General features: G+C 42.3%; 1 protein-coding gene across 9 annotated transcripts in view; it reads left to right on the top strand.

Moving 5' to 3' along the window:
* Positions 1-26215, top strand: part of SPAG17 (sperm associated antigen 17) — a 248047-nt gene that overhangs the window by 164643 nt on the left and 57189 nt on the right. For all 9 annotated transcript variants that reach the window (XR_008512558.1, XR_008512547.1, XM_054528865.1 and 6 more), the window contains 2 exons: positions 20917-21134; positions 24760-24904. Coding sequence is in view for 7 of the 9 variants with exons in the window: in XM_054528865.1 (XP_054384840.1) it covers positions 20917-21134; positions 24760-24904 (363 nt within the window). In the remaining 2 variants the exon portion in view is untranslated. The remainder of the gene's footprint in view (positions 1-20916; positions 21135-24759; positions 24905-26215) is intronic.

The following is a 26215-nucleotide window of genomic DNA, read 5'->3' on the forward strand; positions in this document are numbered from 1 at the left end:
AAATGGCCATACTGCCCAAGGTAATTTACAGATTCAATGCCATCCCCATCAAGCTACCAATGACTTTCTTCACAGAATTGGAAAAAACTACTTTAAAGTTCATATGGAACCAAAAAAGAGCCCACATCGCCAAGTCAATCCTAAGCCAAAAGAACAAAGCTGGAGGCATCACGCTACCTGACTTCAAACTATACTACAAGGCTACAGTAACCAAAACAGCATGGTACTGGTACCAAAACAGAGATATAGATCAATGGAACAGAACAGAGCCGTCAGAAATAATGCCACATATCTACAACCATCTGATCTTTGACAAACCTGAGAAAAACAAGAAATGGGGAAAGGATTCCCTATTTAATAAATGGTGCTGGGAAAACTGGCTAGCCGTATGTAGAAAGCTGAAACTGGATCCCTTCCTTACACCTTATACAAAAATCAATTCAAGATGGATTAAAGACTTAAATGTTAGACCTAAAACCATAAAAACCCTAGAAGAAAACCTAGGCAATACCATTCAGGACATAGGCATGGGCAAGGACTTCATGTCTAAAACACCAAAAGCAATGGCAACAAAAGCCAAAATTGACAAATGGGATCTAATTAAACTAAAGAGCTTCTGCACAGCAAAGGAAACTACCATCAGAGTGAACAGGCAACCTACAAAATGGGAGAAAATTTTCGCAACCTACTCATCTGACAAAGAGCTAATATCCAGAATCTACAATGAACTCCAACAAATTTACAAGAAAAAAACAAACAACCCCATCAAAAAGTGGGCGAAGGACATGAACAGACACTTCTCAAAAGAAGACATTTATGCAGCCAAAAAACACATGAAAAAATGCTCACCATCACTGGCCATCAGAGAAATGCAAATCAAAACCACAATGAGATACCATCTCACACCAGTTAGAATGGCAATCATTAAAAAGTCAGGAAACAACAGGTGCTGGAGAGGATGTGGAGAAATAGGAACACTTTTACACTGTTGGTGGGACTGTAAACTAGTTCAACCCTTGTGGAAGTCAGTGTGGCGATTCCTCAGGGATCTAGAACTAGAAATTCCATTCGACCCAGCCATCCCATTACTGGGTATATACCCAAAGGACTATAAATCATGCTGCTATAAAGACACATGCACACGTATGTCTATTGCCGCATTATTCACAATAGCAAAGACTTGGAACCAACCCAAATGTCCAACAATGATAGACTGGATTAAGAAAATGTGGCACATATACACCATGGAATACTATGCAGCCATAAAAAATGATGAGTTCATGTCCTTTGTAGGGACATGGATGAAATTGGAAATCATCATTCTCAGTAAACTATCGCAAGAACAAAAAACCAAACACCGCATATTCTCACTCATAGGTGGGAATTGAACAATGAGAACACATGGACACAGGAAGGGGAACATCACACTTCGGGGACTGTTGTGGGTTGGGGGGAGGGGGGAGGGATAGCATTGGGAGATATACCTAATGCTAGATGACGAGTTGGTGGGTGCAGCGCACCAGCATGGCACATGTATACATATGTAACTTACCTGCACATTGGGCACATGTACCATAAAACCTAAAGTATAATAATAATAATAATAATAATAAAAGAAAAAAAAAAAAAAAAAGACTAGTCTGTGTAGCCACTTTTCTAAGAGCCTACCCTGGTTCTGGAGGACTTCTGCTTCTAGCACAGTGTCCCCCAGATTTCTTCACAGCCCTTCCATCCAAGATGATGCACTCACTTTTTAAATTAATAGACTATTTTTAGAGCAGTTTTAGGTTTACAGAAAAATTGAGTGGAAAGCGCACAGAGTTCCTGTTTACTCTGCTCAATTTCCCCGATTATTAACATCTTGCTTTTGTGTTGTATATTTGTTACAACTGATGAACCAATCTTACATTATTATTAACTAAAGCCCATAGTTTACATTAGGGCTCACTCTTGGTGTTGTATATTCTATGTCTCATGTATCATACAGAATAATTTTGCCACCCTAAAAATCCCTCTTCACCTATTCACCCTTCTTATTCCACCCATCCTGAACCACACACACACTACCCCACCAAACTCCTGGAAACCACTGACCTTTTTATTGTCTGTATAGTTTTACCTTTTCCAGAATGTCATATGATTAGAATCATACCTTATGTAGCCTTTCCAGACCAGGTTCTTTCACTTAGTAATATGTATTTAAGATTCCTCCCTGTCTTTTTATGGCTTGATAGCTCATTTCTTTTTATCACAGTTTAATTGATATTAATTTAATTGATATTACATCAACTAAATGAAATATTATAGATTATATTTTATCAAAAAACTTTTTAAGTTATAAAACCACAAAGCAACTGTTCCTGCTGAGATTCAGCCATTTTTCTTGAATTGTTCCTCAGATTGTTACAATTCTTTGGTTAATTTTCAAAGTTCTGAAAAAGTTTATTTTAGACTTTGTGGGCCATATGGTCACTGTCACAACTACTCAACTCTGCCATTACAGCATAAAAACAGCCATGGGCAATATGTTATTAAATAAGCCTGTGTTCTAATAAAACTTTACATGCACTAAATATACTAAATTTGAATTTTATATAATTTTCATGTTATAAGTTATTACTATTCTTTTGATTCTATTAGCTATTTAGAAATGTAAAAAGAATTACTACTTCACTGACTGTACAAAACAGACAGCAGGCCTTTTTTGTCCATAGTCCACAATTTGCCAACCCCTATTCTATATTTTTACAGATTTTTTTAATCTGCTACATCAATTTACTTAGCAAAAGGATGTTTAAATCTCCTGAAAAGATAGAATAGTCTCTTTGGTGCTGTGTTCCTTATAATTTAATCATTATTTCTTTATTTGTGAAATAAATTTTTTTTATAGTTCTGTCATTTTTCTTTATGTATTTTAAGGATATGATGATAGATATTCATACATTTAGAATTATTGTATCTTCATTAATTTAACCTTTCATCATTATGCAATGACTTTCTTTCTTTCTTTCTTTCCTTTTTTCTTGAGACACAGTGTCACTCTGTTGCCCAGGCTGGAGTGCCAATGGCGTGATCTCAGCTCACTGCAACCTCCACTTCCCACGTTCAAGCAATTCTCGTGCCTCAGCCTCCCAAGTGGCTGAGATTACAGGCACGTGCCATCAAAGCTGGCTAATTTTTGTTTTGTTTTGTTTTGTATTTTTAGTAGAGTCAGGGTTTCACCATGTTGGCCAGGCTGGTCTTGAACTCCTGACCTAAAGTGATCCGCTTGCCTTGGCCCCCCAGAGTACTGAGAGCCACTGCGCCTGGCCTGCAATGACTCTTTATTCCAGGATTCTTTTTACCCTAATGTCTATTTTGCTTATTTTATTATAGCTACACCAGCCACTATTTAATACCTTACCAGTATAACTTTTTCCACACTTATATTTCACCTTCTGTGGTTTATGTTTAAACGTGTCTCTTGTAAGCAGCAAATAGGTGAATATTTTAATAATTCAATTTGAAAATGTTTGTCTTTAGGGGTTTCGGTCCTTTTATTGTATATCAAATAATTTCTAAAAATGTCTTTATGTTGTCCTCATTCTTGGAAGATAATTTCACTAGGTATATAATTCTAGCTTATAGATATTTTCTCTCAGTACATTGAAAATATCCTTTATACTCTCTTGCTTCCAATGTTGCTGTTGAAAAGTTGGCTATCATTTAAGTTGTTGTTGCTTTGAGGATAATCTGCCTTTAAAATATTCTCTGTGATTTTTTATTACAATTTCAATATAATTTGACTAGGTATGGATTTCTTTTCATTTATCAAAGTGGGAATACGTTGAGCTTCCGGAATCTGTAAATTTGTATTTTTCATTGATTCTAGAGATTTCTCAATAATTATCTCTTCAAATATTGTTTCTGATCCATTTCTTTTTTCTTCTCTGCTTCTGGAATCCCAATTAAACATATTTAAGAGGCCTTGAACTTTTATTTTATTTTTTTACTTCTATTGCTTTGGTTCTGTGAGCTTCATTCTAAACAATTACTTTAGGTCTTTCAGTTCTCTTTTAAGCTGTGTTTTGTCTCCTGCTAAACTGGCATGTTAATTTTTTAAATTTCAGTTACTACATTTTTTAATATCTAACACTTCTTTGTTTCGTTTTGTAATCTGTCTTCTTTTTAATCATATTTTTGGCCCCTTTTTATTTCTGGAATCACATAAAGTATACATTTTAGATTCTGTGTCTGACCATTTCAATATCTAAAGTATTATAGATCTAATTCCATTTTCTGTTGCTTCTTCTGGCTCTCACTTGAATTGCCTTGTTTCATTGTGTCTTGGTACTTTTTGACTATGAAATGATAATTTTTTCTTTTTTTTTTTTTTTTTTATTATTATTATTATTATTATTATTATACTTTAGGCTCTATGGTACATGTGCACAACGTGCAGGTAAGTTACATATGTATACATGTGCCATGCTGGTGCGCTGCACCCACCAACTCGTCATCTAGCATTAGGTATATCTCCCAATGCTATCCCTCCCCCCTCCCCCCACCCCACAACAGTCCCCGAAGTGTGATGTTCCCCTTCCTGTGTCCATGTGTTCTCATTGTTCAATTCCCACCTATGAGTGAGAATATGCGGTGTTTGGTTTTTTGTTCTTGCGATAGTTTACTGAGAATGATGATTTCCAATTTCATCCATGTCCCTACAAAGGACGTGAACTCATCATTTTTTATGGCTGCATAGTATTCCATGGTGTATATGTGCCACATTTTCTTAATCCAGTCTATCATTGTTGGACATTTGGGTTGGTTCCAAGTCTTTGCTATTGTGAATAATGCGGCAATAAACATACGTGTGCATGTGTCTTTATAGCAGCATGATTTATAGTCCTTTGGATATATACCCAGTAATGGGATGGCTGGGTCGAATGGAATTTCTAGTTCTAGATCCCTGAGGAATCGCCACACTGACTTCCACAAGGGTTGAACTAGTTTACAGTCCCACCAACAGTGTAAAAGTGTTCCTATTTCTCCACATCCTCTCCAGCACCTGTTGTTTCCTGACTTTTTAATGATTGCCATTCTAACTGGTGTGAGATGGTATCTCATTGTGGTTTTGATTTGCATTTCTCTGATGGCCAGTGATGGTGAGCATTTTTTCATGTGTTTTCTGGCTGCATAAATGTCTTCTTTTGAGAAGTGTCTGTTCATGTCCTTTGCCCACTTTTGGATGGGGTTGTTTGTTTTTTTCTTGTAAATTTGTTGGAGTTCATTGTAGATTCTGGATACTAGCCCTTTGTCAGACGAGTAGGTTGCGAAAATTTTCTCCCATTTTGTAGGTTGCCTGTTCACTCTGATGGTAGTTTCCTTTGCTGTGCAGAAGCTCTTTAGTTTAATTAGATCCCATTTGTCAATTTTGGCTTTTGTTGCCATTGCTTTTGGAGTTTTAGACATGAAGTCCTTGCCCATGCCTATGTCCTGAATGGTATTGCCTAGGTTTTCTTCTAGGGTTTTTATGGTTTTATGTCTAACATTTAAGTCTTTAATCCATCTTGAATTAATTTTTGTATAAGGTGTAAGGAAGGGATCCAGTTTCAGCTTTCTACATATGGCTAGCCAGTTTTCCCAGCACCATTTATTAAATAGGGAATCCTTTCCCCATTGCTTGTTTTTCTCAGGTTTGTCAAAGATCAGATAGTTGTAGATATGTGGCGTTATTTCTGAGGGCTCTGTTCTGTTCCATTGATCTATATCTCTGTTTTGGTACCAGTACCATGCTGATTTGGTTACTGTAGCCTTGTAGTATAGTTTGAAGTCAGGTAGCGTGATGCCTCCAGCTTTGTTCTTTTGGCTTAGGATTGACTTGGCGATGCGGGCTCTTTTTTGGTTCCATATGAACTTTAAAGTAGTTTTTTCCAATTCTGTGAAGAAAGTCATTGGTAACTTGATGGGGATGGCATTGAATCTGTAAATTACCTTGGGAAGGATGGCCATTTTCATGATATTGATTCTTCCTACCCATGAGCATGGAATGTTCTTCCATTTGTTTGTATCCTCTTTTATTTCCTTGAGCAGTGGTTTGTAGTTCTCCTTGAAGAGGTCCTTCACATCCCTTGTAAGTTGGATTCCTAGGTATTTTATTCTCTTTGAAGCAATTGTGAATGGGAGTTCACTCATGATTTGGCTCTCTGTTTGTCTGTTATTGATGTATAAGAATGCTTGTGATTTTTGTACATTGATTTTGTATCCTGAGACTTTGCTGAAGTTGCTTGTCAGCTTAAGGAGATTTTGGGCTGAGACAATGGGGTTTTCTAGATATACTATCATGTCATCTGCAAACAGGGACAATTTGACTTCCTCTTTTCCTAATTGAATACCCTTGATTTCCTTCTCTTGCCTAATTGCCCTGGCCAGAACTTCCAACACTATGTTGAATAGAAGTGGTGAGAGAGGGCATCCCTGTCTTGTGCCAGTTTTCAAAGGGAATGCTTCCAGTTTTTGCCCATTCAGTATGATATTGGCTGTGGGTTTGTCATAAATAGCTCTTATTATTTTGAGATACGTCCCATCAATACCTAATTTATTGAGAGTTTTTAGCATGAAGGGTTGTTGAATTTTGTCAAAGGCCTTTTCTGCATCTATTGAGATAATCATGTGGTTTTTGTCTTTGGTTCTGTTTATATGCTGGATTACATTTATTGATTTGCGTATATTGAACCAGCCTTGCATCCCAGGGATGAAGCCCACTTGATCATGGTGGATAAGCTTTTTGATGTGCTGCTGGATTCTGTTTGCCAGTATTTTATTGAGGATTTTTGCATCAATGTTCATCAAGGATATTGGTCTAAAATTCTCTTTTTTTGTTGTGTCTCTGCCAGGCTTTGGTATCAGGATGATGCTGGCCTCATAAAATGAGTTAGGGAGGATTCCCTCTTTTTCTATTGATTGGAATAGTTTCAGAAGGAATGGTACCAGCTCCTCCTTGTACCTCTGGTAGAATTCGGCTGTGAACCCATCTGGTCCTGGACTTTTTTTGGTTGGTAAGCTATTGATTATTGCCACAATTTCAGATCCTGTTATTGGTCTATTCAGAGATTCAACTTCTTCCTGGTTTAGTCTTGGGAGGGTGTATGTGTTGAGGAATTTATCCATTTCTTCTAGATTTTCTAGTTTATTTGCGTAGAGGTGTTTGTAATATTCTCTGATGGTAGTTTGTATTTCTGTGGGATCAGTGGTGATATCCCCTTTATCATTTTTTATTGCATCTATTTGATTCTTCTCTCTTTTTTTCTTTATTAATCTTGCTAGTGGTCTATCAATTTTGTTGATCCTCTCAAAAAACCAGCTCCTGGATTCATTTATTTTTTGAAGGGTTTTTTGTGTCTCTATTTCCTTCAGTTCTGCTCTGATTTTAGTTATTTCTTGCCTTCTGCTAGCTTTTGAATGTGTTTGCTCTTGCTTTTCTAGTTCTTTTAATTGTGATGTTAGGGTGTCAATTTTGGATCTTTCCTGCTTTCTCTTGTGGGCATTTAGTGCTATAAATTTCCCTCTACACACTGCTTTGAATGCATCCCAGAGATTCTGGTATGTTGTGTCTTGGTTCTCGTTGGTTTCAAAGAACATCTTTATTTCTGCCTTCATTTCGTTATGTACCCAGTAGTCATTCAGGAGCAGGTTGTTCAGTTTCCATGTAGTTGAGCGGTTTTGAGTGAGATTCTTTTTTTTTTTTTTTTTTTTTTTTTTTTTTTTTTTTTTTTGTTTGTTTGTTTTGCTGTTTCTCCAAAATTTTATTTTAGTGTAAATTACAGGATCAGCCAGATATTCTGATAGGAAATTCACTTTTCCTCAGGAGAAAGAAAATGCTTTCATGGCATTGTTAACAAATGTATACATCTCCACTTTTTTAAGGATTAAAAGTCACATTAAATAACCAAGACAATTTTTTTTTAAAAGCACAGACATATAATAGTGGAAAACAATTAGAGTATCATCAATATATCAGAAATGTTGATAACTATGTGGAAAGAAAAACACAGATAGGTTTGAATTTCCAGAAAAATCAAAAGAGAGAAAATTGCATCTCAGAACACCAAAGACAAGCCAGGTTCTTTCCAAGAAAGCCTCAGCTCCAGGTTCAGCATCAGCAAATTCAAAGGGAGGAGTGGGCTATAAGAGAATTGGGGCCTGAGAGAAAAATGAAAGCCAGACTTGGAATAATGCGAGAATCTGGGCCAAAAAAAAAAAGAAAGAATTAAACTAGAGGCCAGGCGCAGTGGCTCACACCTGTAATCCCAGCACTTTGGGAGGCCAAGGCAGGCGGATCACTCGAGGTCAGGAATTCAAGACCAGCCTGGCCAACATGGTGAAACCCTGTCTCTACTAAAAATACAAGAAATTAGCCAGGCTTGGTGGTGCGGGCCTGTAGTCCCAGCTACTCAGGAGGCTGAGGCACAAGAATCGCTTGAATCCAGGAGGCAGAGGTTGCAGTGAGCTGAGATTGTGCCACTGCACTCCAGCCTGGGCAACAGAGGGAGACTCCATCTCAAAAAAAAAATAAATAAATAAATAAATAAAATGAAAGAAAGAAAGGAAAGAAGAAAAAAGTATTAAACTAGATAGTCACAATGAAGTTATAACATCTATACACTGGCCTGGCGCAGTGGCTCACGCCCGTAATCCCAACACTTTGGGAGGCTGAGGCGGGTGATCACAAGGTCAGGAGATCGAGACCATCCTGGCTAACACAGTGAAACCCTGTCTCTACTAAAAATACAAAAAATTAGGTGGGCGTGGTGGTGGGTGCCTGTAGTCCCAGCTACTCCGGAGGCTGAGGCAGGAGAATGGCGTGAACCCGGGAGGCGGAGCTTGCAGTGAGCCGAGATCGCGCCACTGCACTCCAGCCTGGGTGACAGAGCCAGACTCCGTCTCAAAAAAAAAAAAAAATCTATACACCAAATAACAATATCAACACTCAGAGCAAAAACTGTAGGAGTTACAAGGAGAACTAGAAATATCATAGAGGTAGACTTCAATTAACCCCCCTTAATCAATGTTACAGCAGTGGACAAAAAGTAGGTGAGAATATAGGGAAAAAAAGAGTAATATCTTCAAAGGTCTAAGGAAAAAATTTTTGAAACTCAGTATTATTATTAACTAAGCATGAGGACAAAACAAAGACATTTCAGAAGTAAAAAAAGTTACCATTTAAGCTCCCTATATGAAAAAGCATGACTTGAGGAAGTTCTTCAGTGCGAAAGAAGGAATCTAAGGTATCAGGTTATGCGATTAAGCTGGCAGCTAAGTAGAACCAGAAACAAATGAAGGAAAGATTTCAGCAGCAAAGTTTTAATGTCATAAGATTAAGTTTCCTTCTAGCTTAGTCCAATCACAATATTTGTTTATAGTGAATAATACTTATGCAATTATATTATCATAAGTGCTATCTATTGATTTTCAATTTCAGGTGTAACAATACCCAAAGCTCAGGATATTTAATAATTATATTAAAGAATCGCATGTAAAATCTCAACAAATTCAAGTGTGCAAGAAATACCACCTTATTTTTTATACTTCAACTTAATTTCTGCATCTAGGAAATATCCTCTTTCTCCCCATACCTCCCTCATAGGTCCTGCTTGATGGGAAATGTAATCACAGACATTCCTGGGGTTACTCTGCCCTCCCTTGGTCTGGTCAATGGCACACAGTTACAAAAGCATCAGAGAAAAGGGAGACTCTCCCATCATGAGTGATCTCTATACCCAGGTAACAGAGCCTCAACGAATGATTGTTTCCCATGCTGCAAATCTTTGCTCTTTTGGGACTTTTGTGGCCCTATGTGAGGCATGAGAGTCTTAGCTAAGCTTGGGAACCCTGTACTAGGGTCCTTCCTTCCCCAGATATCTAACACGTCTAACCCTTCTGAGCCTCCTCCTTGGAGCTCCACCATGGAGCAATGTTTGAATCCTATATACCTTTTCACCACCACCCACCCTCATGGAATCTCTAGGGGAGAAGCCTCTCCCCACCTCCTGTATCTCCCAGTCACCACGCTGCTTCCCTTCAATCCTGCGCTTCTCGGTGAATTTAGTTTTACAGAAAACAAAATCCAGGAAAAATTGCACAGACTAAATCTGCTTTCCTCCCTGTCCCATACCTACCTGATATGATAAAATTTAGAGGCTGTTACTTGCTTGAATGGAGAAGTGGAAAGGGAGAAATACAAATATCATAAATATTATTCAGACACATATTAATATAACTAAGAAAAATTGAGAAGCAGATGGAAGAGAAGTAGAAAGAAAGATAGTATTTTTATCTTTCATTGTGGTTATTCAATCCATATTAAATTTGATAAATGAAGAATTAAACATTTTAATACATTGTTTAAAATGAATAAAGCAACATTTAAACATTTAAATACATTGTTTAAAGTGAATAAAGCCACATACAGTGGCTCACATCTGTAATCCCAGCACTTTGGGAGGCTGAGGCAGGATTGCTGGGGCCAGGAGTTTGAGACCAGCCCAGGCAACATAGTAAGACTCTGTCTCTACAAAAAAATTAAAAACTAGCTGGGTGTGGTGGTACGCACCTGTAGTCCCAGCTACTTAGGAGGCTGAGTTAGAAGGATCAGTTGAGCCCAGGAGTCTGACGCTGCAGTGAGCCATGGTTGTGCCACTGCACTTCAGCCTGGGTGACAAAGCAAGACCCTGTCTCTGAAAAAAAAAAAAAAGAAGAAGAAGAAGAAAAATATAAACTATAAATAAGTCCAGAGGTGGAGGGGTAGGTAGGTCATGATAAATTCTTAATCTTTCATAGTGGAAAGTGAATAGATTTTGCGTAAACTTGATAAAACTTGAAGTAGATAAGTATGGTTAAACTAAAAGCAGAAACTTAGCAGGGGTGATTTCTGGGAAGTGAATTAAGGATTGGGGAGGAGATAGTTGAGCAGAGGAGGGAGATTCTATTTTTCACTTCAAGTTTTTTATCCTTATCTTTATATTATACAAATGTAATACTTTTCTAACAACAATTAGTTTAATTAAAAATAAATAACACTACCTCCTTTCCAACACACTACCTCATAAATATTTACAAGATATAGTTAATAAACATTTCATGTTAAAATATGCCCACGGGCAGTAGATCTTGGCTTTTGTGAAACAGAATAGCAAACATAAGAAGCCATGTTTGCTTGCCAGCATAATTTTGCAGTCGCCCTGACTCTGTTAAAAATGCAGCTCTCCAAAGAATGCCTTAAAGATGATAAACAGGATACAGCACATAGCTCCCCAGTCTCTTGCCTGAGATACTACACTCCTTAAAAGTTAAATGACCTTGGTCTTTGCCTTTTCTGACACATAAGACAAAGCCTGCCAAAGTGTTGCAAGGTTATGCCCCTGCAAACTGGAACCAAAGGTACTCTTGCACTCAAGCTTTACTGCAATTTTTTTTACACTGTATTTTTACTGCTTGTATAAAAACTGAACTGAAATGCTGCATTGGAGTAGTATGACAGACATTCTCTAGGAAAATCTCCCAGGTTATAATCCTCAGTAAGACTTCTGAATAAAACTGATTGTAACTCTTTAAAGGTCTGATTTGTCTTAGTTTTACAATTTTAAAATTTACTATTAAATTCCTTTCCATAATGTAAGCATCTGCTAAAATGTTCACATTTTAAATAAATCCTTAACTTTATACAGATGAACAAGTAATTTACCCAAGAAGAAACACTTGGAAAATAACTAGAAGGAAACAGTAACAAAAAATAACTAGTGACAAAGCAATATATATATTGTTTTGTATATATATTTGTTTTGTATATATATTTGTATATATATTATACAAATGTAATACTTTTCTAACAACAATTAGTTTTTTTTTTTTTTTTAAATTTATGAAGTATTTATTGATGATTCTTGGGTGTTTCTCGGAGAGGGGGATATGGGAGGGTCATAGGATGATAGTGGAGAGAAGGTCAGGAGATAAACACATGAACAAAGGTCTCTGGTTTTCCTAGGCAGAGGACCCTGCGGCCTTCTGCAGTGTTTGTGCCCCTGGGTACTTGAGATTAGGGAGTGGTGATGACTCTTAAAGAGCATGCTGCCTTCAAGCACCTGTTTAACAAAGCACATCTTGCACCGCCCTTAATCCATTTAACCCTGAGTTGACACAGCACATGTTTCAGAGAGCACGGGGCTGGGGGAAAGGCCGGAGATCAACAGCATCCCAAGGCAGAAGAACTTCTCCTAGTCAGAACAAAATGGAGTCTCCTATGCCCACCCCTTTCTACACAGACACAGCAACAATCTGATCTCTCCTTCCTTTCCCCACACTTCCTCCCCTTCTCTTCAACAAAACCGCCATCATCCTCATGGCCCGCTCCCGATGGTCGCTGTCTCTTCGGAGCTGTTGGGTACACCTCCCAGACAGGGCAGCCGGGCAGAGGCGCTCCTCTCCTCCCAGACGGGGCGGCCGGGCAGAGGCGCTCCTCACTTCCCCGATGGAGCCGCCCGGGCAGAGGCGCTCCTCGCTTCCCAGACGGGGCCGCCCGGGCAGAGGCGCTCCTCACTTCCCAGACGGGGCGGCCGGGCAGAGACGCTCCTCACTTCCTCCCAGACGGGGTGGCGGCCAGGCAGAGGCGCTCCTCACCTCCCAGACAGGGCGGCCGGGCAGAGGCGCTCCTCACTTCCCAGACAGGGCGGCCGGGCAGAGGCGCTCCTCACTTCCCAGACTGGGCGGCCGGGCAGAGGCGCTCCTCACGTCCTAGACGGGGTGGCCAGGCAGAGGCGCTCCTCACTTCCCAGACGGTGTGGCGGCTGGGCAGAGGCGCTCCTCACTTCCCAGATGGGGCAGCCAGGCAGAGGCGCTCCTCACTTCCTCCCAGACGGGGTGGCGGCCAGGCAGAGGTGCTCCTCACCTCCCAGACGGGGCGGCCGGGCAGAGGTGCTCCTCACTTCCTCCCAGATGGGGTGGCGGCCGGGCAGAGGCGCTCCTCACCTCCCAGACGGGGCGGCCGGGCAGAGGCGCTCCTCCCTTCCCAGACGGAGTGGCCAGGCAGAGGCCCTCCTCACCTCCCAGAGTGGGCGGCCGGGCAGAGGCGCTCCTCACTTCCCAGAGTGGGCGGCCGGGCAGAGGCGCCCCTCACTTCCCAGAGTGGGCGGCCGGGCAGAGGCGCCCCTCACTTCCCAGAGTGGGCGGCTGGGCAGAGGCGCTCCTCACTTCCCATAGTGGGTGGCAGCCGGGCAGAGGCGCTCCTCACTTCCCAGATGGGGCAGCTGGGCAGAGGTGCTCCTCACTTCCTCCCAGACGGGGCGGCCAGGCAGAGGCGCTCCTCACTTCCCAGATGGGGCAGCCGGGCAGAGGCGCTCCTCACTTCCTCCCAGATGGGGTGGCGGCCAGGCAGAGGCGCTCCTCACTTCCCAGACGGGGCGGCCGGGCAGAGGCGCTCCTCACTTCCTCCCAGATGGGGTGGCGGCCGGGCAGAGGCGCTTCTCACCTCCCAGACGGGGTGGCCGGGCAGAGGCGCTCCTCCCTTCCCAGACGGAGCGGCCAGGCAGAAGCCCTCCTCACCTCCCAGACGGGGCGGCCGGGCAGAGGCGCTCCTCCCTTCCCAGACGGGGCGGCTGGGCAGAGGCACTCCTCACCTCCCAGAGTGGGCGGCCGGGCAGAGGCGCTCCTCACTTCCCAGAGTGGGCGGCTGGGCAGAGGCGCTCCTCACTTCCCATAGTGGGTGGCAGCCGGGCAGAGGCGCTCCTCACTTCCCAGATGGGGCAGCTGGGCAGAGGTGCTCCTCACTTCCTCCCAGACGGGGTGGCGGCCAGGCAGAGGCGCTCCTCACCTCCCAGACGGGGCGGCCGGGCAGAGGCACTCCTCACCTCCCAGACGGGGCAGCTGGGCAGAGGCGCTCCTCACCTCCCAGAAGGGGCGGCTGGGCAGAGGCGCTCCTCACTTCCCATATGGGGTGGCAGCCGGGCAGAGGCGCTCCTCACTTCTCAGACGGGGTGGCGGCCAGGCAGAGGCGCTCCTCACTTCCCAGATGGGGCAACCGGGCAGAGGCACTCCTCACTTCCTCCCAGATGGGGTGGCGGCCAGGCAGAGGCACTCCTCACCTCCCATACGGGGCGGCCGGGCAGAGGTGCTCCTCATCTCCCAGACGGGGCAGCCGGGCAGAGGCGCTCCTCACTTCCTCCCAGACGGGGTGGCAGCCGGGCAGAGGCACTCCTCACCTCCCAGACGGGGCAGCTGGGCAGAGGCGCTCCTCACCTCCCAGAAGGGGCGGCTGGGCAGAGGCGCTCCTCACTTCCCATATGGGGTGGCAGCCGGGCAGAGGCGCTCCTCACTTCTCAGACGGGGTGGCGGCCAGGCAGAGGCGCTCCTCACTTCCCAGATGGGGCAACCGGGCAGAGGCACTCCTCACTTCCTCCCAGACGGGGTGGCGGCCAGGCAGAGGCGCTCCTCACCTCCCATACGGGGCGGCCGGGCAGAGGTGCTCCTCATCTCCCAGACGGGGCAGCCGGGCAGAGGTGCTCCTCACTTCCTCCCAGACGGGGTGGCAGCCGGGCAGAGGCGCTCCTCACATCCCAGATGATGGGCGGCCGGGCAGAGGCGCTCCTCACTTCCCAGATAGGGCGGCCGGGCAGAGGGGCTCCTCACATCCCAGACGATGGGTGGCCAGGCAGAGATGCTCCTCACTTCCTAGACGGGGTGGCGGCGGGGCAGAGGCTGTAATCTTAGCACTTTAAGAGGCCAAGGCAGGAGGCTGGTAGGTGGAGGTTGCAGCGAGCCGAGATCACACCACTGCACTCCAGCCTGAGCACCATTGAGCACTGAGTTAGCGAGACTCCGTCTGCAATCCCAGCACCTCGGGAGGCCGAGGCAGGCAGATCACTCGAGGCCAGGAGCTGGAGACCAGCCCGGTCAACACGGCGAAACCCCGTCTCCACCAAAAATACAAAAACCATTCAGGCGTGGCGGCGCGCGCCTGCAATCCCAGGCACTCGGCAGGCCGAGGCAGGAGAGTCACAGGAGCCCGAGGCAAGGAGGTTGCAGCAAGCCGAGATCATGGCAGTACAGTCCAGCTTCGATAATAGTGGGAGACCAAAAAAAGAAGGAGAGGGAGACTGAAGAAAGGGGAGAGGGAGAGGGAGAGGGAGAGGGAGAGGGAGAGGGAGAGGGAGAGGGAGAGGGAGAGGGAGAGGGAGAGGGAGAGGGAGAGGGAGAGGGAGAGGGAGAGGGAGAGGGAGAGGGAGAGCTTGAGTGAGATTCTTAATCCTGAGTTCTAGCTTGATTGCACTGTGATCTGAGAGATAGTTTGTTATAATTTCTGTTCTTTTACATTTATTGAGGAGAGCTTTACTTCCAAGTATATGGTCAATTTTGGAATAGGTGTGGTGTGGTGCTGAAAAAAATGTATATTCTGTTGATTTGGGGTGGAGAGTTCTGTAGATGTCTATTAGGTCTGCTTGGTGCAGAGCTGAGTTCAATTCCTGGGTATCCTTGTTGATTTTCTGTCTCGTTGATCTGTCTAATGTTGACAGTGGGGTGTTAAAGTCTCCCATTATTAATGTTTGGGAGTCTAAGTCTCTTTGTAGGTCACTCAGGACTTGCTTTATGAATCTGGGTGCTCCTGTATTGGGTGCATATATATTTAGGATAGTTAGCTCTTCTTGTTGAATTAATCCCTTTACCATTATGTAATGGCCTTCTTTGTCTCTTTTGATCTTTGTTGGTTTAAAGTCTGTTTTATCAGAGACTAGGATTGCAACCCCTGCCTTTTTTTGTTTTCCATTTGCTTGGTAGATCTTCCTCCATCCTTTTATTTTGAGCCTATGTGTGTCTCTGCACGTGAGATGGGTTTCCTGAATACAGCACACTGATGGGTCTTGAGTCTTTATCCAATTTGCCAGTCTGTGTCTTTTAATTGGAGCATTTAGTCCATTTACATTTAAAGTTAATATTGTTATGTGTGAATCTGATCCTGTCATTATGACGTTAGCTGGTTATTTTGCTCGTTAGTTGATGCAGTCCCTTCCTAGTCTCGATGGTCTTTACAATTCGGTATGATTTTGCAGTGGCTGGTACCGGTTGTGCCTTTCCATGTTTAGCGCTTCCTTCAGGAGCTCTTTTAGGGCAGGCCTGGTGGTGACAAAATCTCTTAGCATTTGCTTGTCTGTAAAGTATTTTATTTCTCCTTCACTTATGAAGCTTAGTTTGGCAGGATATGAAATTCTGGGTTGAAAATTCTTTTCTTTAAGAATGTTGAATATTGGCCCCCACTCTCTTCTGGCTTGTAGGGTTTCTGCCGAGAGATCCGCTGTTAGTCTGATGGGCTTCCCTTTGATGGTAACCTGACCTTTCTCTCTGGCTGCCCTTAACATTTTTTCCTTCATTTCAACTTTGGTGAATCTGACAATTATGTGTCTTGGAGTTGCTCTTCTCGAGGAGTATCTCTGTGGCGTTCTCTGTATTTCCTGAATCTGAATGTTGGCCTGCCTTGCTAGATTGGGGAAGTTCTCCTGGATAATATCCTGCAGAATGTTTTCCAACTTGTTTCCATTCTCCCCGTCACTTTCAGGTACACCAATCAGACGTAGATTTGGTCTTTTCACATAGTCCCACATTTCTTGGAGGCTTTGCTCATTTCTTTTTATTCTTTTTTCTTTAAACTTCCCTTCTCGCTTCATTTCATTCATTTCATCTTCCAGGGCTGATACCCTTTCTTCCATTTGATCGCATCGGCTCCTGAGGCTTCTGCATTCTTCACGTAGTTCTCGAGCCTTGGTTTTCAGCTCCATCAGCTCCTTTAAGCACTTCTCTGTATTGGTTATTCTAGTTATACATTCTTCTAAATTTTTTTCAAAGTTTTCAACTTCTTTGCCTTTGGTTTGAATATCCTCCCGTAGCTCGGAGTAATTTGATCGTCTGAAGCCTTCTTCTCTCAGCTCGTCAAAGTCATTCTCCGTCCAGCTTTGTTCCGTTGCTGGTGAGGAACTGCGTTCCTTTGGAGGAGGAGAGGTGCTCTGCATTTTAGAGTTTCCAGTTTTTCTGCTCTGTTTTTTCCCCATCTTTGTGGTTTTATCTACTTTTGGTCTTTGATGATGGTGATGTACAGATGGGTTTTTGGTGTGGATGTCCTTTCTGCTAGTTTTCCTTCTAACAGACAGGACCCTCAGCTGCAGGTCTGTTGGAGTACCTGGCCGGCCGTGTGAGGTGTCAGTCTGCCCCTGCTGGGGGGTGCCTCCCAGTTAGGCTGCTCGGGGGTCAGGGGTCAGGGACCCACTTGAGGCAGTCAGCCCGTTCTCAGATCTCCAGCTGCGTGCTGGGAGAACCACTGCCCTCCTCAAAGCTGTCAGACAGGGACATTTAAGTCTGCAGAGGTTACTGCTGTCTTTTTGTTTGTCTGTGCCCTGCCCCCAGAGGTGGAGCCTACAGAGGCAGGCAGGCCTCCTTGAGCTGTGGTGGGCTCCACCCAGTTCAAGCTTCCAGGCTGCTTTGTTTACCTAAGCGAGCCTGGGCAATGGCGGGCGCCCCTCCCCCAGCCTCGCTGCCGACTTGCTGTTTGGTCTCTGACTGCTGTGCTAGCAATCAGCGAGACTCCGTGGGCGTAGGACCCTCTGAGCCAGGTGCGGGCTATACTCTCCTGGGGCACCGTTTCCTAAGCCCGTCGGAAAAGCACAGTATTCGGGTGGGAGTGGCCCGATTTTCCAGGTGCCGTTTGTCACCCCTGGAAAGGGAACTCCCTGACCCCTTGCGCTTCCCGAGTGAGGCAATGCCTCGCCCCTGCTTCGGCTGGCGCACGGTGCGCTCACCCACTGACCTGCGCCCACTGTCTGGCACTCCCTAGTGAGATGAACACGGTACCTCAGATGGAAATGCAGAAATCACCCGTCTTCTGCGTCGCTCGCGCTGGGAGCTGTAGACCGGAGCTGTTCCTATTCGGCCATCTTGGCTCCTCCTCCCACGATAATTTTTTCTTATTGCTTTAATTCTAAATTCTTGAGCTGGTATAAAAGTGCATTTTTTTTTTTTTTTTTTGAGACATGGTCTCACTCTGTCACCCAGGCTGGAGTGTGGTGGCATGATCACAGCTCACTGCAGCCTAACCTCCTGGGCTCAAGCAATCCTCCCATCTCAGCCTCTAGAGTAGCTGGGACTTGTCTTTAGATGTTTTAGTCCATTTATTATATACCAAATATTTTCTTAAAATGTCTTTATGTTGTCTTCATTCTTGAAAGATTGTCTTCATTCTTGAAAGATAATTTCACTAGGTATAGAATTCTAGCTTACAGATATTTTCTCTCAGTACATTGACAATGTCCTTTATATTCTTTTGCTTCCAATGTTGCTGTTGAAAAGTTGGCTTGCACCACCACGCAACAGGCATGCACCACCATGCCCAGCTATTTTTTTTTTTTTTTTTTTTTTGTAACAATGAAGTGTCACTATGTTGGCCAGGCTAGTCTCAAACTCTTGGGCTTAAGCAATCCTCCTGCCTTGGCCTCCCAAAATGCTAAGATTATAGGTGTGAGCCACTGTGCCTGGCCAATAGTGCATTTCTTTATAAAGGACTTTGGCTTCAGAAAGGACTTTAGCAGTTGATAGGGGAACCAACAGTCTGGGATCACTTTAAATTATTAATTTAAGGAATTTCTGGGGGTGCCACTCAAGTGGTGTGAATTTTCACTTCAAACCTATTAAGGTTCTACTGTGGTTATACAACCTCTTAAGTACTTTCTTGTTTTCTCTGCTCAGCAGCAAGTCTGAACACAGGCAAGCTTTCTGACAGTTCTAGAGTGGGGTGGGAAAAAGACACGAATGATTTCTGTTAATAATTCACACTTAGTCTGAGAGTGTAGTCATTTGAGGGCCTCATATCAAACCTTCCATCCAGATTGTGCAGGTTCTGGCATTCATTTCTGCCTAAGTCCCACAATGCTAAGAAAACGAATACTCAGAATCACGCAGTTTGACAAAAACCCACTGGACAAAATCCAACTTCAGAGCTATTTTACCTCTTTGGCCTCCTACATTTACTTAGTCCATGGCTTGTGCTGCTCTTACTTATAGTTGCCAGCTCAGAGACACTTTCAAGAAGATCGATTTAAAGATGTTTTCTAGCAGTTATGGTTCTTTTCAGTGGAATTATTGGTATCTAGTCTGTGATGTTCCTGAAAATGGAACTCCAACCCTGCTTGTTTCCTTCCTCTTACCTTTGAGCTGATCCTTGGCCAGTTTGCTTTGTTGACCTATATACTTAATGGAAGACAATAGTTGATTAAGATTTCAGGATCTGCATGTGATTCTTTCTCTTATCCTTTCACCGCCATCCTCATCCTTTCATATCCAAATTTATTCCCCAATATACATTTGTATCAAAATTGTACTTGTTTATCTCTTCTGCCAACTTGAATTTCTAATACTTTAAAACCTTCTAACTGTTCTTCCTGCTTTTATTAGTATTGATTTTTTATCTTCCTGCCAAAAGCATGTAACTAATCTTCCAAATACCTCGCTTTCTCTCTGATAACACTTTAGTTATTAAATATCACCTGTAGGAAAAATTCCAAGGTCTCTAACATACTGCTAAAGTCCCCTCAATTGAATCAGTGCCTGCCTCTCCTGTCCCTTCTCTCAACCAAAATCTGCTTGTAATGTATCATCTGGTCAAACTGGTCTGCTAGTAGTTGTCTGATTATACCATGCTATTCTTTACCCCATTGTATTTCTTATATTCCTTATGTTGGCATGCCCTTTCCATAGCTCACCTTTTTTGATTAGAAAAAGTAACAAGAACAGAAGGAGAGGGGAGGGAAACAGGAGAAAAAGGGAGAATGTAGAAAAAAAGATAATTCCTAAAGTATTTCCTACTATTTCTAGAGGAATTATTCTGAAAGCGATACCATTTTCACTCTCTACCAATATTCTAGAAGTATAAATATGTCCAAATTAAATTTTAGGGCAATGAAAAGGCTCAACCTGATTTATCTGCCTTTGGTTCTTCCCATTAGTTGAGTCCCTATTAGTTAGGCCGAGATGCATGCCCTGCTGCACATTTCATGGTTTGAATCTGGAGAATCTTCCAAGAGTTAACATTCCTTTACTATCATTACTTGCAATTTGTTTCTGGGTCTGAGTTTACCTCATCATTGAGATATGATAACACTGTCAAGTCTCATCTACAGATTATTCATTATTATTCATGGAAATGGAGTACTTCTACCCTGATAGAGCAATTGAAATATTGGTCAAGGATTTCCATGAAGGTGTCTTCGGTTCTCTCCCCCTGTTCCAAATCAGTAGGGAGGTAGAGAATGGAGAGGAAAATGTATCAGACAATTGTTGATGTACTAATTAAACTGCACAAATTCCTCTCCCCTGGGATATGCGTGGCTGGTGAGGTTTCCCAGATCCAGGGTTGAAGAAAGATGTTTCATGTTATTACTGACAAAAGGGCAAAATCAGGGAAATCAAGAGTTAAAAATTTAGTAACTGTTATAGTCCAATATGTCAAAAGGAGTCTGAAAGTTTGACAGATAAGCGAGAGCAAAGGTAGGCTTTAAAAACCAGAATACAAAACCCAAAATCTGGGACCCAGAGAGAAGTATGCAAGACCCAAAAGAGTACAGAAGTTGACCAGAATATTTTTTGTGCCCTAGACAGTGAGCTGTGTAAGCATGTGTATGTCTGGGGGAAAGTGGTGGGAATTTAGCCACGGTTTAAGTGCCAAAATTAAGCTATTCATAACCTGATACTTTTCCGTATTGAGAAATAATATAATTGATGAATACCACTTAGAATTGTCTATGCCACAGTATCTGAGGTAGTTTGTACTGTGTCAAAACATAATGAATGATGCATATAATTGATATTATAGTTATATTGTTGTTGTTTGATTTTACTTGAACTTCACAGGAAAAAGTCACAAAAATCAGCCATCAGTGGCCCATAAGGGTGAAATCCATGACCCTCCTCCAGAGGCAGTTCAAACTGTAACTCCTGTGGAGGTTCACATAGGCACCTGGTTTACAACCACACCTGAAGGAAATCGGATTGGCACTAAAGGATTAGAAAGAATAGCAGATTTGGCCCCATTGTTATCCTTTCAGGCCACAGATCCTGTCAATGGAACGGTATGACAAACTATTGTTTATTGCAAAATTTTCTAAGTCATTAGAATTCTGAAACAACACCAAAAAGAGTGCCTAACTGATAATATTTTTTCAATAAATGTCTGTTAAGTAGTGGATGGATGGATGGGTGGATGGATGGATGATTGGATTCATTTTCCAAAATCTAAAAACATCTTGTGGTGTATTTGCCAAATGGAGAGTATCATTAAGGACTATTTTTGTGTGTTGTGGGCACAACCACGTCAGAACAAAATGCCAATTTTTGAGGTGAGCAGCAGTTCATGAGTTCTCTATGCCACTTTTAAGATATATGTGATTAATGATGTCATCGTGTGTTTCTTTATGCTGAATGTATGTGTGTAAATGTCTTATCTTCTGGAAGTGAGAGGCTTCTGGAAGTGAGTGTCTCATTACTACTTATTTGTGCCCACTTGCAGTTGGTGAAAGAAGTTTGTTCATGATCCTCTGATTTTGAAAAACTTATGGTATATTGAAAGAGATAAGACACACATTAAATAACTCAAGAATCCAAAACTGTAGAGAAACTTTACCAAAACTTTATTTGTAGCATAAGAATACATGACAAATTAGTGGTACAGAACATAATGGTTCTGTTTATGATATGAAAGCAAAACTCCTGGAATGAACAATAGCACTTTCTGTGTACCAGGATTTTTTTTTTTTTTTTTTTTTTTTTTTTGAGACAGAGTTTTGCTCTTGTCACCCAGGCTGGAGTGCAATGGTATGATCTTGGCTCACTGCAACCTCCACCTCCCGGTTCAAGCAATTCTCCTGCCTCAGCCTCCCTTGTAGCTGGGATTACAGGCACCTGCCACCACGCCCGGCTAATTTTTGTATTTTTAGTAGAGACAGGTTTTCACCATGTTGGCCAAGCTAGCCTCCAACTCCTGACTTCAGGTGATCGGCCCGCCTCAGCCTCCTAAAGTGCTGGAATTACAAACATGAGCCACCACGCCCGGCCCTCTATGTACCAGGATTTCTTTGGGGGCTTTTATACACATCTCATTCAGCCCTCACACCAAATGTATATTACACAGATGAGTAAATTGAGCCTTAGGAAGTTAAGTAATGTGATCAAGAGTACATGTTCAGAAAGTGCTGAAGCCAGGATTAGAGCCAGTTGTTTGTGACCAAAAACTGAGCTCTTTCCATTCCTTAGCTATTCCTCTAACATCTTATATGGAGATTTGCAGCACCTTGTGAATCTAAACAAAATGAAGAAGTTCCTAAGTGCCTTAACTCTGGTATCTGAACTTCCTACCTTTGTTTAAAACCATGTGCTGCTGTAAAAAGCAAAATGTCTGCTTGCTATTAAGATGGATTACATTATCTAACCAAATATCTTTTCCTCTTCAGCCTACTTCTGAAATATTTTTATAATCTCTTACTTTGTTTGCTAGTTGCCTTTTTTTGTAAGACTCAAAGTACATATGATCTCAGAAAGGTTTTTGTTCATTTGTTTCCTGAGGTTTTTTAATGTTTGTTTCAGTTCCTTCAAATAACTCACTTTAATTCGGCCCCTGAGGTAGATTATTTGGCTTAATATGCAAGTTTGATTAACATTTCTTTGTTAACTTTTGATTTCCCTCATTCATCTCTATCACCATTTTGGAAGCATGAACCAACATCCAAGAACCTGGATTCAAGCATGAATTAAACACCAAATGCCCAACAGAATAAGAGCAATAATAGTGATATTTACTGAGCACTCACTGTGTACTAGGCCCTGTTCTCTGCATTTTCCATATACTAACTCACTCAATTCTCACAACAAACTACTATTGTTTCCGTTTTATAGATGAGGCAACTAAGCTACAGAGAGGTTAAGTAATTTGCCCAAGGTCACACAGCAAATGGTAGAGCCAGAATGTAGACCCCACCACTGTGTTCCAGATCTCAAGAAACTGGCATATGAAGCAAAATTGAAAATGGGTGTGTATTTTCACAACCCCTGACATGAAATATTACATTCTAAAGGAATGAGCACTGCCCTTGGGGTGAGGCAGACCTGTGTTTCAAGCCCTAGCCATAGTCCTTACCAGATGTATAACTTTTGGCAAGTTTCTCATCTGGTTTCTGATTCATAAACTGGAGATAATAGTCATTACCTGTTGAGAAGATTAGTACCAGACCTGGCACTAACAGGCATTCAGAAGTATCCTTGTTACTGTGTTATTGCCACCACTAAGAATGATTATCCTATTCTATGGTGACCAGAAAATGTCACTGTTTATGTGGTGTTATGAAATGTTTGAATAATTCTAAATCATAATATGTAAATATCTCCGCTAGATACAAAACCGCTATCAATAATTACTAACATGATGGCCAAGTGTGACACAATTTACCAGCATCATCTCGTTTAACCCTCATAACATTTCCAAGAAGATACTAGTATTGGCTCCATTTTGTGGATGAGTGAACCACACAACAAACAGGTTAAGCAACATCCCTAAGTCTACCCAGCCATTTGTGGAGTCGGGATTCAAACTCAGCTTAACCCCAGAGCTCATGCTCTCAACCACCACATTACACAGCAGTATTTCTTAGTATACATTCCTGGCTCAAAGTGCCAATGGTAAGAACCTAAAATAATGATTGGCATTCGTTTCTCTCTTAAATAGTGATTGCCACCTACCATAAAGAGCTAAGAAGGTGAAAATCACCTGCTCCCAATAGCCATAGACTTTGGACTCAGAAAACAGCTAGCAAACTCACTGTCACGTCCATCCAGACCTTCAGTGAAACATTCTGTTCCTTAGAGTTAGAACAGTTTAGAAAATGCCCAATGATTGAAATATGCATTATGCAATTTACAGCACTGCAGTTGCAGGTTGAGCTTTCCAGAAGCAAACACTGAGGTGAAGTCCCAAGTGCAAGATTTTAATAGAGACATATATGTGAAAGGAGGAAGGAGAAAGCAGTAATGGGCAGAGGTAAAAGCTGAACTATGAGGCAAACACAACAGAGCCATAGTCAACCCAGTGCAGAGCTCAGGAGCAGCAACCCACGCACACCGCTTCTCATACCCCTCAAGCTCACAGGCATGCAGCGGCACTGAGCAGCAGATACATGCACAGGTCAACTTGACACAGAGAGGCTACAGCCTCTGTCCCCCACCAATCTTCAAATACTGCTCTGATGACATTAGCCCGACACTTGCAGGCCATCTTGCTGTTCACCCCATCTGGGGAAGTTCTGCAGAGCAGGGGTTTCACAGCACACAAGGCAGCCACAATATGCCGCATTTATCATTACTCCGTAGTTTCCAAGGAAACAGGGCCTGTGGTCATTTTCCCAGACAGACCTGGGTTAACCCAGTCCAGATGTTAAGTGTTTCCTCAAATATGCCCTGATACTTACTTGCTGCATGACTTTCAGCAAGCTTCTCAACTTCTCTAAGCCTAAATTTCCTCATCTATGAAATGAGGGTACCTGCCAAGATTGTTATGAAGGTTAGATCAGGTAGATGAGATAAAACTTTTGCCTATAAATAAATAACTAGGACTTTGATGGTGCCATCTTTGTATTCAATGGATAAAAATAAGTACACTTGGGATTAACCATGTGGCCAAATGATTATGTCCTGCCTTTTCATGTTCAGGTTATGACAACTCGAGAAGACAAAGTTGTCATAGTTGAAAGGAAAGATGGTACTCGGATAGTGGATCATGCTGATGGTACCAGAATCACAACCTTTTATCAAGTTTATGAAGATCAAATTATTCTGCCAGATGATCAAGAAACAAGTATGTTTTATTTTCTGAGTACATGACAATATTTTATAACTCTTTAGCATAAGTTAGATAGAATCCTCACTGACTGCTGAACATACGCATAAGAAAAATAATTTTTTGGTAAAGTTAGCCAACTAAAGAAAACCCATGCAATCCAAAGCAGGGTCTATAAGGATTTGGTATTATTATTATTATCATCATTACTTATTTTGCTATTTGCTTTATAAAATTTAATTTTATTCTTTTAGTTGACAGATATTGTGTGTATATATATAATAAATAATATGATGTGATGAAATATGTATACATTGCAAAATGACTCAATCAAGCGAATTAACATATGCATTACCCTCAGATACTTATTTTTAGTTGTGAGAAAACTTAAAATCTATCTACTTTCTTAGAAAATTTTTTCGACCAGCAGCACCCAGCAGCCAAAACTTTCGCCAACACACTCCTCACTGTGTGTGCGTGTGTGTCTGTGTGTGTGTATGTGTGTTTTATTTATGTATTCATTTATTTAAAACTTTTAAGTTAAGGAGTACATGTGCAGGTTTGTAATATAGGTAAATTCATGTAACAGGGTTTGCCATACAGATTATTTTGTCACCCAGGTATTAAACCTAGTACCCATTAGTTATTTTTTCTGATCCTCTCCTTCCTCCTACCTTCCAGTAGGCCCCAGTATCTGTTGTTCCCCTCTATAGGTCCGTGTGTTTTCATCATTTGGCTCCCACTTATAAGTGAGATGAAGCGGTATTTGGTTTTCTCTTCCTGTGTTAGTTTGCTAAGGGTAATGGCCTCCAGCTCCATGCATTTTCCAGCAAAGGATGTGATCGCGTTTGTTTTTATGGCTGCATAGTATTCCGTGGTGTATATGTATGCCATTTTCTTACTCCAGTCTACCATTGATGGGCATTTAAGTTGATCCATATCTTTGCTATTGTGAACAGTGCTACAGTGAACATATGTGTGTATGTGTCTCTACAGTAAAATGATTTCTATTCCTTTAGGTATATACCCAGTAATGGGATTGCTGGGTCGAATAGTACTTCTGTATTCAGGTCTTTGAAGAATCACCACACTGTCTTCCACAGTGGCTGAACTAATTTAAATTGCCACCAGCAGTGTATAAGCGTTCATTTTTTGCTGCAACCTGGCCAGCATCTGTTACTTTTTGGCCTTTTAATAATTGCCATTCTGACTGATGTGAGAGTGTATCTCATTGTGGTTTTGATTTGCATTTCTCTAACGTTCAGTGATGTTGAGCTTTTCTTCATGTGTTTTTTGGCCACGTTTATGTCTTCTTTTGAAAACTGTTCA

The sequence above is a fragment of the Pongo abelii genome, chromosome 1, assembly GCF_028885655.2.
Source record: "Pongo abelii isolate AG06213 chromosome 1, NHGRI_mPonAbe1-v2.0_pri, whole genome shotgun sequence".
Classification (NCBI taxonomy): Eukaryota; Metazoa; Chordata; class Mammalia; order Primates; family Hominidae; genus Pongo; species Pongo abelii.